This window comes from Panthera pardus, unplaced genomic scaffold (genome assembly GCF_024362965.1).
Source record: "Panthera pardus isolate Hobbes unplaced genomic scaffold, ASM2436296v1 HiC_scaffold_3, whole genome shotgun sequence".
Classification (NCBI taxonomy): domain Eukaryota; kingdom Metazoa; phylum Chordata; class Mammalia; order Carnivora; family Felidae; genus Panthera; species Panthera pardus.
In genome coordinates this window covers 52,074,222-52,089,873 of record NW_026526876.1, presented here as the reverse complement: position 1 = coordinate 52,089,873, position 15,652 = coordinate 52,074,222, and the positions used below count along the sequence as shown (strand labels likewise).

General features: G+C 44.5%; 1 protein-coding gene across 1 annotated transcript in view; it reads right to left on the bottom strand.

The window, feature by feature from the left end:
* Positions 1 to 355: 355 nt before the first annotated feature.
* LOC128774231 (acid-sensing ion channel 2) overlaps positions 356 to 15,652 on the bottom strand; it is a 53,655-nt gene continuing 38,358 nt past the window's right edge. Inside the window, exon 2 of the mRNA XM_053892822.1 lies at positions 356 to 2,316. Coding sequence (XP_053748797.1) covers positions 2,308 to 2,316 — 9 coding nt within the window. The 3' untranslated portion in view covers positions 356 to 2,307. The remainder of the gene's footprint in view (positions 2,317 to 15,652) is intronic.

Genomic DNA, 15,652 nt, shown 5'->3' with positions numbered 1-15,652 from the left:
GTCTTCATTTTATAGATAAGCAAACGGAAGCTCGGAAAAATCCAGTGTCTTTCCCAAAGTAACAAATCTAATATGTGGCAGATCTGGGGTTTGAACCCTAGTGTTTCATTTTGTTTTGTTGCTCCATGCCTGTATCTTTTTTTTAACTATATCCACTCAACCTCCCACAAATATTTAGCCATCAGTATAGTGCCCAGGCACAGTACCCGGAATGTGCAACCTCCAGCCCTAAACACACACACACACACACACACACACACACACACACACACACACAAGAGAAGAACACTGGACTTCATGAAAATGATGCCATCGTATCAGGGTGGGTTTTTTTTTTTAATTTCTTTAATGTTTATTTATTTTTGAGAAAGAGAGAGAGAGCAGGGGAAGGGCAGAGGCAGACACAGAATCCGAAGCAGGCCCCAGGCTCTGCGCTGTCAGCACAAAGCCCAACGCGGGGCTCCAACCCACAAACCGTGAGATCATGACCTGAGCTGAAGTCAGTCGCTTAACCGACTGAGCCACCCAGGCGCCCCCATCATATCCGTATTTTAAAAAGATCCCTCTGAGTGTTGGGCAAAGACTGGAAGCGGGACCATTACAACTGCCCAAGTGAGTGATCACAGAGGCCCCGGTTACAGGGGTGGCTGTCAAGATGCGTTAAGAAATATGGTCGGACCGCAAACTCTCTAAACTCATTTTCTCCTGGCAGCATCCTACAGGATAAGGCTACTTGAAACAAAACTGATAGCACCCCTCTAAGAACCCAGAGGAAGAGTTTTAGAGAGAAGGACAGTGCAGGAGAAAGTGTGATCGATATTTTCTGCTCCTTTGCTACTAAACAATCCATAAATACACATGGAGACCTCAGGACAGGCCAAGCAGTCTCTCAGGTGCTAGAAGGCCATCTTTTACCGCTGTGCCTTCAAAAAGCTTCCCTCCTGGTTAGGAAAGGAGGGATTCTTTCCTAAAAAGATACCTGGCAATTCGCATCAGAGAGGCAGGGGCAAGAAGTGAGAGGCAGGAAGGACCAGGCTGAGTTGGCCTAACTGGGGGCGTAGGGGGTGGGAGGAAATAATCATTCCCCAGAACGTACTGTGTGTGCTATGGATTGAACTGTTTCCCAAACGGAAACTCAGAACGACCTTATTTGGAGATAGGGTCATTGTGGATGTAATTAGTTGAGCTGAAATGAGGTCAAACTGGGGCCCGGGTGGGCCCCTCATCCAATAGGACTGGTGTTCCTGTAAGAGAGAGAAGACGGCCACTTGAAGATAAAGCAGGGATTGCCACGTTGTGCTGTCACAGCTAAGAAACATCCAGGGCTACCGGAAGCTGGAAGAGACGATGAAGGATCGATCCTCCTTCAGAGGCTTTGAAGAAAGCATGGCCCTGCCAGCATCTGGATTTCAGACTTCCAGCCTCCAGAGCCGTGGGAGAATAAGTTTCTGGTGTTTTAGGCCACCCAGTCTGTGAAGACTTACACAGTGTTCATCACAGTTCCTTTTCCCCCAGAGCTGCACAAGGTGGGGGCCTGAGTTCCGTGGGACAGGGGTCGGAGCCCCCGGGGATTGACACGGGCAGATCACCCCGCCCGTGCTCAGCCATCCACCATAGAGGTGAACTCGGAAAGACAGATAACGAGAAGTTGCCGGATCCGATCACGTGGAGAACCTGAGAGCTTCCCTCCATGATGTCATGCATCGTTTCAGTCCCCAAGAGAAATGAGTGCTCACTGGGTGTCAGGCACAGGTTCGAAGCTGAAGAAAAATCGTGGGCTGAACGGGACACGGTTGCCCTTGAGGAATTCACAGTCCAGTGAGGGAGAAAGATATGTGACCAGACACAATGAGGCGAGCGGCGCCTCTGCTGTGCAAACAAAGCACGCAGAAGCACAGTCCTCTGGAACTTCCTGCTTCCCTCACCAAGGAACACCGAGATGGCGAGGCCCCTCCTGACTCGACACCAGCTTGCAGCAAAAGACAACCTGGCCGCATCACACAAACACATCACGGTCCACGCATCAGCACTGTAAATCCCCAGCGGAAAAAGCAAGTCAGGTGCGAGAGAGTGTGCATCTTACCGTAGGCAAATTCTATGACTTTGCCCCCGGGGGCAGATGGGGAAGGTTCCCTCTAGACAATGGCATTTGAACTTGACACGGACTATGAGGGAAGATAGGCCAAGGAGAGGGCACTGGGAGACAAACTGCCCCTGGGCTGGTGACGTTTCTTTCCCTAAGAGTCCCTTAACCAAAATGCCAGCTCCACGAAAACAGGATTCAGGTTGCTTTGATTGCTGTTCTGCTCATAGCACCTGGAAGAGAACACAGTAGGTGCTCAATGTGTAGGCGGATTAATTAGTCCCATGAGGGTGAGACTGTACATGAATGTCTCATTTTTTTTAATGTTTATTTGTTTTTTGAGAAAGAAAACGCACACGGGAGCAGAGGAGGGGCAGAGATGGGGCATGGGGGGAGGGGCGTGGAGGATCCAAAGCAGACTGAGCTGTCAGCACAGAGCCCGACGCGGGGCTCGAATGCACAAACCACGAGATCATGACCCAAGCTGAAGTCGGACGTTCAACGGACTGAGCCACCCAGGCTCCCCTGCATACGAACGTCTCTAAATGCTCCTTGAATGTAGCCTCCACCATTTGGGAGCTCATTGCTTCCTTGATGAAGCACCCACTAGCCCGTGCCCCACCCTGGGTTGTTTGCTGGGAATACCAAGGTGGGTAAGACAAGTGCTCCTAGGGCTCTGGGCCAGCCGAGATGATGGCATATAAGCCATTTCCATATCCACTGTGTGCTGCAGGAGGCTGTTGGAAAGAACAGGGTGAGAGAGAGCAGGCAGGCGTTGGTGGAGGAAGTGACACGATGTGGAGTTTTACAGGCTGAGCAGATTAGCCTGGCAGAGGAAGGGACGATGCTCTGGAAAGAACCTGTCAGCTCCTGGGGATGCCAAACAGTGCCCTGTGACCTAGAGTGCAGAGTAAGAGATGGGAAGCTTGGTCGGTGAGGCTGGCAGGCCATACGGGACCCCAACACATGCCTTGGAGGGGCCAGGATTGCATTAGGGAAGCAACTGGGGGCGGGAGGGGTGGCGGTAGGAGGCGCTAACAGATTCAAGTTCCCAGATATTTGCAGCCCGCTTTGCAAGGCTCCTCTGTCCAGAGCACCTTCTCTCACCCCGGCAACACGGAACACAGCCCCTGCAGGTTGTCCCAGGGCAGCGGCATCCCGCAGTGGCAGGATGAGGGAGAAGGCCTGCATGACATTACCTTAATTCAACAGCCTTCTTCTTCTTTTTATCAATTGGTGATTAATAGGTATTACATTTCCCTCCAATCCATTCTCAAGAGAGGTGTTATAATAACATGTCAGGGAGGTGTGGATACGCGGCATTACCGAGCCCGGTTTATAATGCAGTGTGTAACAGATGCTAACGTCCCGATTATGCATTCCGGCATCATTTATACTCAGCTGCATGGTACGGTAAGGCTCGTCACATCATAATTCTCCAAAGCAGTTGCTATTAATCACTCATTCATTATTAAAACGCATTGTATTCATTCCGCCTGGCAACAGGACCAGGGCAGGCTCTGTTTACCCAGGGAAGCCATCCCCAGACTTTGGCAGCCTCGGCCCAGAGACCTCCGGCTCCCAGGATGGCTCAGGGCCTCGAAGAGATATCTCGAGGTAGCCTTGAACACGGGACTCAGAAGAGATGTATCTCAGGGCGCCTGGGTGGCTCAGTCAATTAGGCGTCCAAGTCTTGATTGTGGCTCAAGCCATGATCTCACAGTTCCTGAGTTTGAGCCCTGCATCAGGCTCCATGCTGACAGCATGGAGCCTGCTTGGGATTCTCTCTTTCCCTCTCTCTCTCTGCCCCTTCCCTGCTCATTCTCTCTCTCTCTCTCTCTCTCTCTCTCTCTCTCAAAATAAATAAGTAAACTTTAAAGGAGAGGAGAGGAGAGGAGAGGAGAGGAGAGGAGAGGAGAGGAGGGAGAGGGGAGAGAAGAGGAAAAGAAAGGGAAGGGAAGGGAAGGGAAGGGAAGGGAAGGGAAGGGAAGGGAAAAGGGAAGGGAAGGGAGAAGAGGGGAGGGGAGGGGAGGGGAGGGGAGGGGAGGGGAGGGGGAGGAGGGGAAGGGGAAGGGAGGGGAGGGGAGTGGAGGGGAGGGGACGGGAGGGGAGGGGGAGGAGGGGAAGGGGAGGGGAGGGAAAAAACGTATGTGTCATCCAAAGGGATACACATCCACAAGAAGGCTAGGGCTCCTGGACACCAAGACCATCTGTTCTCCTGGACAGCATCTCCTATGCCCACCTCCCCCTCTACTTTGAAAGCCCCACTTCTTCCCTGGAACACAACTGTGCTGGGCTCCTTCACGCTCACGTTGTCTCAATGTCACCTGGAGCCAGATCTGCCCCAGGACTGTCAGGACTCCACCTCCAAACTCACTTGATCATAAGAAGCCTTAGGGTCTCAGAGTCAATCAAAAGGTCCCTAGAGTCAAACCCTGTGTCCTCCACAGCTAGTTTGTGACCGTGTGGCTTTGGAAAGAAATCTAACTTTTCTGTCCCTCTGCGTCATCAGCTTTGCAGCAGGGTGGATAATAATAGAACCAACCAATAGAATTGCTGTTAGGAGAAAATGAATTAATCTTGATGGAGCCTTTGTAAGATGCCTGAAATATAATTCATATCAGCCCTTGTTATCACTTATTAAAACAATCCTAGCCTCTCTTAAGTGTCCCCCACAGCTTTTGGGGGTGGGGGGGTGGGGACACCATCCATCCATTCATTCATTCTATGAATCTGGTGAGCACCCCAATTGTGCCAGAGACACGGAGACAGGTTAAGGCACAACCCCTCCTTCAAGTAGCTTTCAAGGTAGTAAATCGGTGTGCTAAAATAGTACCTCGAGGTCTGCAAGCCCCTCCAGCTTTCCCCAAAAGTCTCTGCAACTGACTATGCTATACAGTTTACACAATACTTTTTCTACTCAACATCCCATTGAGGGCTCATCCGAAAGGTGAGCAGGGCAAGGATTACATCTTTCACAGTAAACAAACACGCCCCCTCTCCATCTAAGGCTAGGATGCTGGATGGTTCCCACACTTTTCATGAAATATTTCAATCTAACAATGTACAGATGAGAATTTAATGAATAAATAGAATATTAGAAAGGCCTGTGAATCCTTTTTGTGCCATCAAATGGTAACCACCAATCTCAAATCTGGTGTTAGAATTTCCATGCCTTTTTTAAACCATTTACCACAAAAGTATATATACACAAATGTATATTTCCGTATACATGCTTTCAAACTTGATATAAGTGATACTATACTATACATCTCCTACAGCCTGTTTTTTAAAGGATTTATTTATTTATTTATTTATTGTGTGTGTGTGTGTGTGTGTGAGAGAGAGAGAGAGAGAGAGAGAGAGAGAGAGAGAATGAGAAAGAGAGAGAGAGCATGAGCAGGGGAGGGACAGAAAGAGAGAGAGGGAGACAGATAATCCCAAGCAGGCTCCACACTCAGTGCAGATCCCGATTTAGGGCTCAAACTCACAAACCCTGAAATCATGACGTGAGCCAAAATCAAGAGTCAGATGCTTAACTGACTGAGCCATGCAGGTGCCCCATTCTGCAGCTTGTTTTTTTAAGGAAAGCATTTTTTTTTATGGGAAAGTTCAAATGTATACAGTTAAGTGCAATAGCGTAATGTACCTATCACCCAGCTCACTCATGAGTACTCACTCAATGAGTACTCACTCAATGAGTACGTACTGATTCTTGATTCACCTGTACTGATGCCACCCCTATCTCCCCTCACCCAATTATATTTTGCAATTCCATTTGGAAATAAATTCTACACACATTCGGATGCATAAATCTTAACTGTACACTTTCTAAAAATAGATCCATCTTGTATCGCTATTTCTATCAAGATGTAGAACACTCTCATCTCTACAGGAAATTTCCTTCTTTTCCCAAAGTCTTTTTCCCCCTCCATCATCCCTGCAAACTAGGAAACCACTGTTTTGATCTTTCATCTTAGACTACATTTTTTCTAGATCTTCATATAAAGAGACCCACAGTATACGGCCATTTGTATCCCTTTGGGGGAAGGCACTACATCTCTGAGATTCATCTGTGTGTTCCCATGTATCAATAGATGGCTTTATTCTACTGCTAAGTAGTTTTCCACTGTCTGAATATCGTAGGTTGTTCATTCTCCTGTTGAAGAGCATTTGGACTATTTCCAGTTTCTGCCTATTGTGAATAAAGTTGCTATGAACATGTTTATGCAGTACTTTTTGTGAATACTTGTTTGCAATTCTCTGGGATAAAGGTGTGGAATTGCTGGGTCAGGGCATGGGTATTTTTTAACTTCATGAAAAATCACCAAACTGTTTTTCCAAGGTGCTTGTGCCATTTTCCTTTCACCCCAGTGGTGTCTGAACGTTCCAGCCTTTCCGCATCCTCGCCAACTCAACGCTGTGAAGCGCATTTCATTGTTCAAGACTTTTGTCTCTATCAAGCTGTCATTCCATTATTGAGTTGAAAGAGTTCTTTACATATTCTGAGTAGAAGCTCTCTGTCAGAAATAGGTTTCAGAAACATTTTCCCCATGTCTGTCCATTCATTTTTCATAATGTTATATTTTGTTGACCGGAGTTTTTATGTTTTAATTTTTAAGAAGTCTTATGTATCATTTCTTTTTCTTTTACTGACCATGGGTTTTGCATTTGGTCTTAGAAATGTGTGTCTACCTTGTGAATCTTCTAAAAGCTTTATAATTTCAACTTAAATACTTAGGTCTAAGATCCATCAAATATTAAATTCTGTGCGGTGTGAGGTAGGGGACTGAGCTCTTGTTTTTCAACACACAGATATCTGGGTATTTCAGCACCTTTTGTTGAAAAGACTTTCCTTTCCTCTTTGAGTTACTTTTGTTGTTTGTATCAAAAATTAATCCACCACATATATGTGTGTGTAAGTATCTCTGATCTGTTGCACTGATCAATCTATGCATCTATCCCTATGCCAATACCACACTGTGTTAATTACTGTGGATTTAGATCAGTCCTGAAGACAAAGAGTGTGAGTCCTTCAGCTCTTCCTTTGCAAGAGTGTTTTGACAATTCAAGATCATTTGCATTTTTGCATTCCCATTTAGAGGTTAGAATCAGCTGATCTACCTCTATTTTTAAAAAGCCTCTTGGAATTGTGCTTTTAATTTTGTTGAACTACGGATCACTGTGGGAAATTCTGATATCTTAACAACATTGGATATTCCAAGTCACCAATATGGTATTTCTCCCCACTTATTTAGGTCTTCTTTAATTTTTCTTAGCAAAAGTTTTATAGTTTACAGCAGAGAGGGTTGGCATGTTTTTGTTAAAATTTATTGCTCAGTATAATTTTCATACCATTGTGAATAAAATGTTAATTTTACTTCCCTCTTCTTTTCTGTCAATATATAGAAATATAATGCATGCTTATGCATCATGCAGCCTGAAATACAAGTAAATCCATTTCAATAGTTCTAAGTGTTTTCTTTGCTAATTCTTTAGGATTTTCTTGTAAAATAGTATGCTGTGAATTCAAATTCTTTAAATTATTAAATACAATCTTGCTTATCAATATAAATTAATAAGAAGAATTAAATTCTCCCTTTTGAATCTTTGCACTTTGTCTTTGTCTTGCATCATTGAACAGGCTAGAACCTTCATACAATATTGAAGAGAAGATTCAACATTCTTGCCTTTTTTCTAATCTTAAGGGGAAAGCACTCAGTGCTTCACCATTAAGTATTAACTGGATACTCTGTAGGATGCCCTTTATCAGACTGAGTATTGTGTAGTGCTAGAAGATATCTGTTCCAGTCTGCTGAGAATCTTTGACATGAATGAGTGTTGAATACTGTTAAATGCTTTCTTCCTCTATTTATGAACATGATCACATAGTTTTTCTACTTTAGCCTATTAATCTGGCAGATTACACTGATTAATTTTTGAATATTTGAATCAAACAGGTATTTCTGAGATAGACTTTAATTGATCATGATATAGTATGCTTCTTATATATGGCAAAAGATTTATCCCAATTTTGTTAAGGATTTTTTGCATCTAGTGGGGGATATTTCGTTCTCTTGCAATGTCTTTGCCAAGGCTTAACTTGTAAAATGAGTTCATACCTATTTCTTCCTCTGTTTTCTGGAAGAGTTTGTGTAAGATGTTTGACAGCATTCACCTGGGAAACCATCGGGGCCTGGAGTTTATTTGTTGAAAGGTTTTGAAATTCAATGTCATTCATAGGTATAGAGCTATTCAGAATTCTAGTACCATCTTGGATCAGTTTGGGTTTGCTCAGTTGAGTTTTTCAAGAAATTTATTCATTTCACCTGAACTGTAGAATTTGTTGGCATAATGCTTTTCATAATAGTTCACTTTTATCCTTTTAAAGCCTGTAGGATCTGTAATGATACTCACTCCTTAATTCCTGTGATGATATTAATAGGTAATTTGTGTTTTCTCTCTTTTTTTAGTCTGGTTAAGAGTTTACCAAATTTATTTTTTGAAATTTGACTTTTTCAGTTTTCTTTCTTGTTTTTCTGGTTTTCTTTAATTTTTTCAGACACCTGCTCTTATTTTTATTATTTCCTTCCATTTACTTACTTTAGGCTTCATTAGCTTGTGTTTCTTTTTGTCTTCCTATGGTGGAAATTTAGATAATTATATAACCATCTTCCTAATATAAACATTCAAAGCTACATCTGTTCCTCTAAACATTGGTTTAGCTGCATCTCTCACATATTTTTTATTAATTAATAATAAAAATAAACAGTGACAAAGAGTTATGAAAATAAAGTAGTACAAAGAATATCCAAATATCCTTTATATAGATTCATCTTTATCAATATTTCTCTCCATTTGCTCTGTGTGTGTGTGTAATTATTTTCTGAAACATTTGAGAGTAATTTACATTCATCATGGGCTTTATCCCTAAATACTTGAAAGTTTGTTCTTCCACAAGTAGGAATACTTGCTTACATAGCCACTGCAATTATCAAATTCATACATTTACATCCATGGGATGCTTCTAATACACCATCCATATTCCAATTGTGTCCATTTATCTAAAAATATCCTTTACAGGGGTGCCTGGGTGGCTCAGTCGGTTAAGCATCTGACTTCAGCTCAGGTCATGTTCTCACAGTTCGTGGGTTCGAGCCCTACATCCCGTTCTGTGCTGACAGCTCAGAGCCTGGAACCTGTTTCAGATTCTGTGTCTCCCTCTCTCTCTGCCCCTCCCCCACTCACGCTCTGTCTCCCTCTGGCTCAAAAATAAATAAACATTAAAAAAAATTTTTTAATGTCCTTTATAGCATCATTCTCTTTTCCAGTACAAGATCCTGTCTAGTTGTCAAGTTTCTTTAGCTTCAGATAATCTGGAATGTTTCCTTATGTCTTATGACAATAACATTCTGAAGAATACAGCCCTTTTATCTTATAATAGAACGTTATCCACTTTGGGTTATGTGATATTTCCTCCTGATTAAGTTAAGGTCATACACTCTCCTGGGATATCACATCTGGAGACACAATATTCTTCATTGGCGATGTTAATTTTGATCATCCAGTCAAGGTGCTGCCAACTTTTTCAGTACATACTTACTGATTTTTTTCCTTTCCACTAATAATCAGTGTATGGGAGACATTTAAACATCATGTAAATATTGTTATCAAAACTGACCCCTAGATTTAATACCCATCTTTATACTATGATGGTTGCAAGATAATGATTTCCAAACTCCGGCACTCTCTCCAGATGGACCAGCCTGCCCACAGTTTTCTTTCCTTTTTTTAATTTGTTTCTAACATTTATTTATTTTGAAAGAGAGAGAGACAGAGTGTGAGTGGAGAAGAGGCAGAGACAGAAGGAGACAAAGAATCCGAAGCAGGCTCCAGGCTCTGAGCTGTCAGCACAGAGCCCGACGCAGGGCTCGAACCCACAAACTGCAGGATCATGACTTGAGCTGAAGTTGGGTGCCCAACCCACTGAGCCACCCAGGCGCCCCCTGTCCGCCCCCCCCCCAGTTTTCTAATGTAAGCAATCGGCCTCCCTTCCCATGCATGAATGTATGTACATATATATGTGTTAACCTGCGTATTGAATCCATTTCTCTATCTATCTATCATCAATTAAGAATGCAGATTCATGAATTCTTTTTTTCCCCCAAAGTTTATTACTCACTATCCTTAATTATCTCAGTGCTCAACTTGTCTCAGATTTGGCCAATGGGACCTCATTCAAGCTGCCTCCAGGTCATTCAGTAACTCTGCTGTGTCGTACATCAGTGTAGGAATATACCAGAATTATTTTTGCATTCTGCTATTGATTGCCATTAGGTTCTTTACAATTTTTCACATGGACAAACAATACCAAAGTATGAATTTCTGTGCAGGTGTCCTAAATACATATATGTTCCAGGAAAGAGCTAAGCATAAAACTTCTGGCTCTCTCAGGATGTGAGAACCATCTATTTTTACCATGTAACTATTCACTCACATGACTGCGAAATAAGTAGTTTTGCCAGTGAACACTTTCATCAACTGTGAATGAGAGTTCATGTTGATCGACACCCTAACACACACACACACACACACACACACACACACACACACACACACTTGCCATTTAATAGGTTTCAAGTTAATCTCACAGTTGTATGAATCTGCATCTCTCCATGTGCACACTGGCCACTAAGACTTCCTCTGTGGGCACTTAATCATTCATATCATTGTCATTTTTTAAGTTGAGCAATGAAAAATCAGATGCATTAGGTGAAGTACCCTACAAGACAGAGCTGTCATGGATGAGACAGGAATCCCCAGGTATTCTAACACTGAAAAAAAATTCTGTCTATCTATTCTGCTACTATATAGATTTATGACATAGTAGATATGTCAGGGTGCGAGAGAGAGAGAGAGAGAGAAGGAGAGAGATAGGTTGGGATAGTGGTTTTTTTAATGTTTATTTTTTGAGAGAGAGACAGAAACAGAGCCCGAGTGGAGAAGGGGCAGAGAGAGGGAGACAGAGAATCCAAAGCAGGCTCCAGGCTCTGAGCTGTCGGCAAAGACCCCAAAGCAGGGCTTGAACCCACAGACCATGAGATCAGCACCTGAGCCAAAGTCAGATGCCCAACCGACTGAGCCACCCAGGCACCTTCGGGATAGTGTTGTTTAAAAATGACATTCTGGCTTGAGGTTTTCAAAGCCATCCCTGGATAAATATAACATTCAAGGCAAACCACTCCGAATGTACCCTTTGCCTCCAATCTTTTTCCTGAATCAAATCAAATCGAAATGGATACAAATCATAACAACCCCGAAGAGATATTCTAAGAAGACAGGCCCCCAGTACTGACCATCTTTCTATGTGGGTTTATAGACTGAACAAATGAACGTGGGCACCAAGTCAGCCTCACCAACTGTCTCTTTGTCTCTCTCTGGCATCCCGTCTAGGATGCTGCCCAGGTGAAGACAGGCCCTGAAGCGCTGGCCCGATTTATATCCAGGAACAACTCTGGGCCAGCTGCGTTCTCTGACTGCCTTAGGAAACAACTCTTCTAGCCTGTGGCCCAGGCCACTCTAGTGGCCCGCAATGCCCCTGCCTTCTCCCCCAGCCTCACCGCCACCTCTGCCCCAGGACCGCGCATTAGCCTGGGATCAACAGCTGTGTCAGTAGCAGGCAGGGCAGAGCCCTCCTGCCCTGGGCTGTCGCTGCAGAGAATCGTCTGGGGAGGGAGGGCTCAGCCGCCTGAGTGCCAGGCACATGTCAAATCCAATTTGGAAGAGGATCTTGTTAAGCCTCCTTATCTGATGACAAGTCCTCCTTTAAAAAAAATCATCAGTTAAGAAGGTTTTGCAATGTCTCCCAGTCACCCGTGCTCAGGTCAGATAATGCTTCCTGTCAAGAATACATTCCTTATATCGCATCAGCCCCTTGATTCAAGGGGATTTGATTAGTCATATGGGACTTACCTATAAGCTTTGCCAGCCACTAATCAGTCTCTGCCCTTCAGAAGCTTTGGGACTCATTTTTTGTGACTATAGAGCCCAGCATCTTGACTGAGCACATGGTTGGTTTTTATTCCTATCTTATTACCCTTTCAAGACTATGGGCACCGACAATCATCCAACCAATTGCTTGTGAGCCTGTGGTGAAAGAGTACACATTGCTGGTGACAGCCAAAGTTGTTCTGACCCCGCTGAGAAGAAATGTTGCACCAGGTACAAAGCTCACAAAAGCACATGGACTCAAACACCCCCCTTAGGGGGTTTCCCAAACAGGAGAGTAGGGCTCATATTGATTAGATATCGGTCACGGGTTGGGAAGGTTTACCGTCACTGTGCTATCCATTTTGCATATCAGTCTTCTGACACGTCCTCTTACACGCATTTTATAGAAGAGGAACACTAAACTTAATTCACTTTATTTACATATTTAACAGTCCTGAAGTATTTACTTCTTGCTTTGACCAAAAATGAAAGATATAGGAGTGCTGACTGACTCCTCTTTAGGAGAAAAGGGTTATATGTACAGCTACGGAGAGGTATGGTCCCTCCTTCACATACAAAGAAAAGTATTAATAAAAAAGTGTTTCATTGATCGGCAAGGGCTAAGAGCTGCAAGCATTTATTCACACTGTACATCAGACCCAAGAAACCCGGATCATAACCTCTTGGCACCTGTCACTTACTTGTCACCTGCCACTCTTAACTCATTTTATAGATGAGGAAGTTAGAACAGTGGCTGATGATTTCTCCAGTGCTGCGGCATCATTCTGATGAAGAACCCTGCATTCAAACTCAGTCTGCCTGAGTCTCATCCCCTGTCCCTACCTCTATAAAATACCGCTTCGGGAGAAGGAGTTTTATGCATGGACATCTTCAGTACAGCATTGTTCATAAGAGAAAAAAGTGAGAAAAAGTGGCTCATAAGAGGAGAATGTTTTAGCAAACCATGGGAAATTAACCCAATGGGTTATTTTGCCTTCTTACAAATGATAATTTTCAATTTTAAAGATTATTTAGCAATACCAGGAAACGCATATCATATAACATCAAGACAAGAGAATAGAATACAAAAGTATTCCTATGTAATGATTATAACTATATTAAAATGCATATCCATATGGGAAAAAATGCTCCTGGGAACTTGGAAAACACAAGACTTTTTTTTTTAAAGATATTAGTAACTTCACGTAATTTCTCAAAGAATCCATTATTGATATGAAGTTGTATTTGAAGAGAGGCACTCATCTGGTTGGAAAGAATAACATGTTCAGAAAAGAAAAAACTAGAATTTGACTACTTGCTCTTTCATATACTAAATTTGGGGAACAGAGCAATTTATGTATAATCTCCGAGTCTTTTTCATTTGTCAAATGGTGCTCTCACCATTAACTTCACGATGACATAATGCAAATTAAAGAAGGTAAAACACACACAAACACTGAGCCCACTGTGATAAATTCATTAATGAAAACATCACCCATGATAAATTAACAAAACAAGAAAAATAAAGTTAAAGGATGGCACTTCTCAAGCCTCCGCCACCCCCAGGCTCTACTCTAGGTTTTCCAAAGCTGATCGGGAAGCAACATTTCAGCCCACACACATATACATGCTCCCAGGGAAGCCAAGGGAAGTGGGTAAATAGGGGGATTCACTCCTTGCCGGTGTCATCCTCACCTCAACCCAGCCCCAGATCACCAACCCTGAACGCATTATATATTAATCCCTGGGCTCTCCAGTGAAGCCAGCCTGTGAAACTAAGCCTTCTTTGGTCCTCAGGGCATTTAAAGATAAGGCTGTGTTACAGGCTGGGCACTGATGGTCCCTGAAGCTTCTTAGAATGAATGTCCTCACTCTCTGAGACGTTGTGAACTCTCGTCCGCGGGAATGTTGTGGGAAGATTCCCCTAGCTTCACTATTGCTAGGCACACAGGAGACGCTTGACAAGATGGACCTACAAATGTTCCTACATGGTCTTCTGGTTGGGCTTCTGTGCTCTCTCGGCTTGAGGTTGCTCTGTCAGGTCCCCACTTCCCCAAATCAAGTGCAGAGTCAAGTAGACTGGAGAATGGGAGAGAGGGGGGAGGCATCAGAAGTGAAATGCACATCCCCAGGAGCTAAGCAAGCACTGACAGGTTTCCAGTGATCAACGATGCTCTGGCCCACAGCATCTTGCCTGCGGAACCTCCACCTGGGCTCCGAGCAGCAGGCCCTAAGTGTGCAGTGGCTGGTGACCGCTTGGCTGCAGCCAGCAATCTGCTCTCCCCAGGAGAGGCACTCCCTGCTTCCAGCCCAGGCCCAAAGAGGAGGGGTGAGGGGAGCGGAAAGTGGTGGTGGGGGAGGGAGGGAGACTAATATTAGCAAAGATTTAGAAAGTACCAATCACAGAAGAATAACACGAGCTTGCTGATTGTGTGCTTACCACCCGCCAGGAAGATACCGTTACCCCCATTGTTTTAAAGATGAGGAAATTGAGGCTCCAGACTTGCATTTAATCATTCTTCACCTATTGGTTGAGCACTGACTACAGTCAAGCAACTATGGCCCCAGAGGAGACATGAAAGATAGTCAGAAGGTAGAATTTCTCATTCGGCAGTGATGCTTGTTCAGAAGCCTCCTCAGAACACACTGTTCCCTTGGGCAGATGCTCTCGGATCAAGAAGAAATTGGCAGAGCAGTTGTCCAAGCTGTCTGCTCCGTCTTGCCTGCACCAAGTTGAATGAAACAGACCTGGTGCCAGGACCGGGGAACAGTGCTTTAAATGGCTGCACTTGAAGCTGTTCCTTAGAACAGCTCTTGGCTCACAGCAAAGGGAGGCACACCTGGCATTCACCCATCGGGAAGGCAGCGTGTTGGGCCCCGCTCGAAACTCAGGCAGGGAAGCCTGGGGAACTATGACAGCAAGGAGACGGGCTGCCGCAAGGGGCTGTCCCTTCTTCCCATGGAATAGGAAGAGCACCAGATTTGGAGTCCAGAAAACAGACACACCCTGAACTGAACCTGACTCTGCCACCTGCCTGCTGTGTTTTTGTGGGCCACCTTCCTAAGCTCTTAGATCCCTGTCTGCAGAAAAGATTTGGGGGGGACAGAAAGTGAGCCAGGCACGTACAACAAGTGGCCCAGTGCCTGGCACACAGGCATCCTTCTTTCCCTCTGAACGATGTTTCTGTGTGAAGGACAGGGAGGGGGAGGGGAGGTGAAAACCAGGAGGCAGGCATCCTGAGAGGTGGGTGACAGGCTCGCCCTATAACCCCCAGGGTGGTGGCACAGACACGGACACCACCGTTCCCCAGAGCTCCTGGGACAACTGCCAGGTAGGGCTGAGAGCTGTCAGCAGGAGGCAGAGGAAAGTGCAGGAGGCTGGACACCAGTTAAAACTGCGATGTCCAACAGTCATTAGGGCAATCTGAATAATTCTGTCCAACGTTAATTCTATAGCCTCGGGCTATGTCTAACGAGCACACCGTCCTCCCGATGATATGGCCTTACAGGCTCGGACACATAAGAGATTTCAAGGAACCACCTGGGACCGAGCGACAACTTTCTCTCAGATGCTCATTT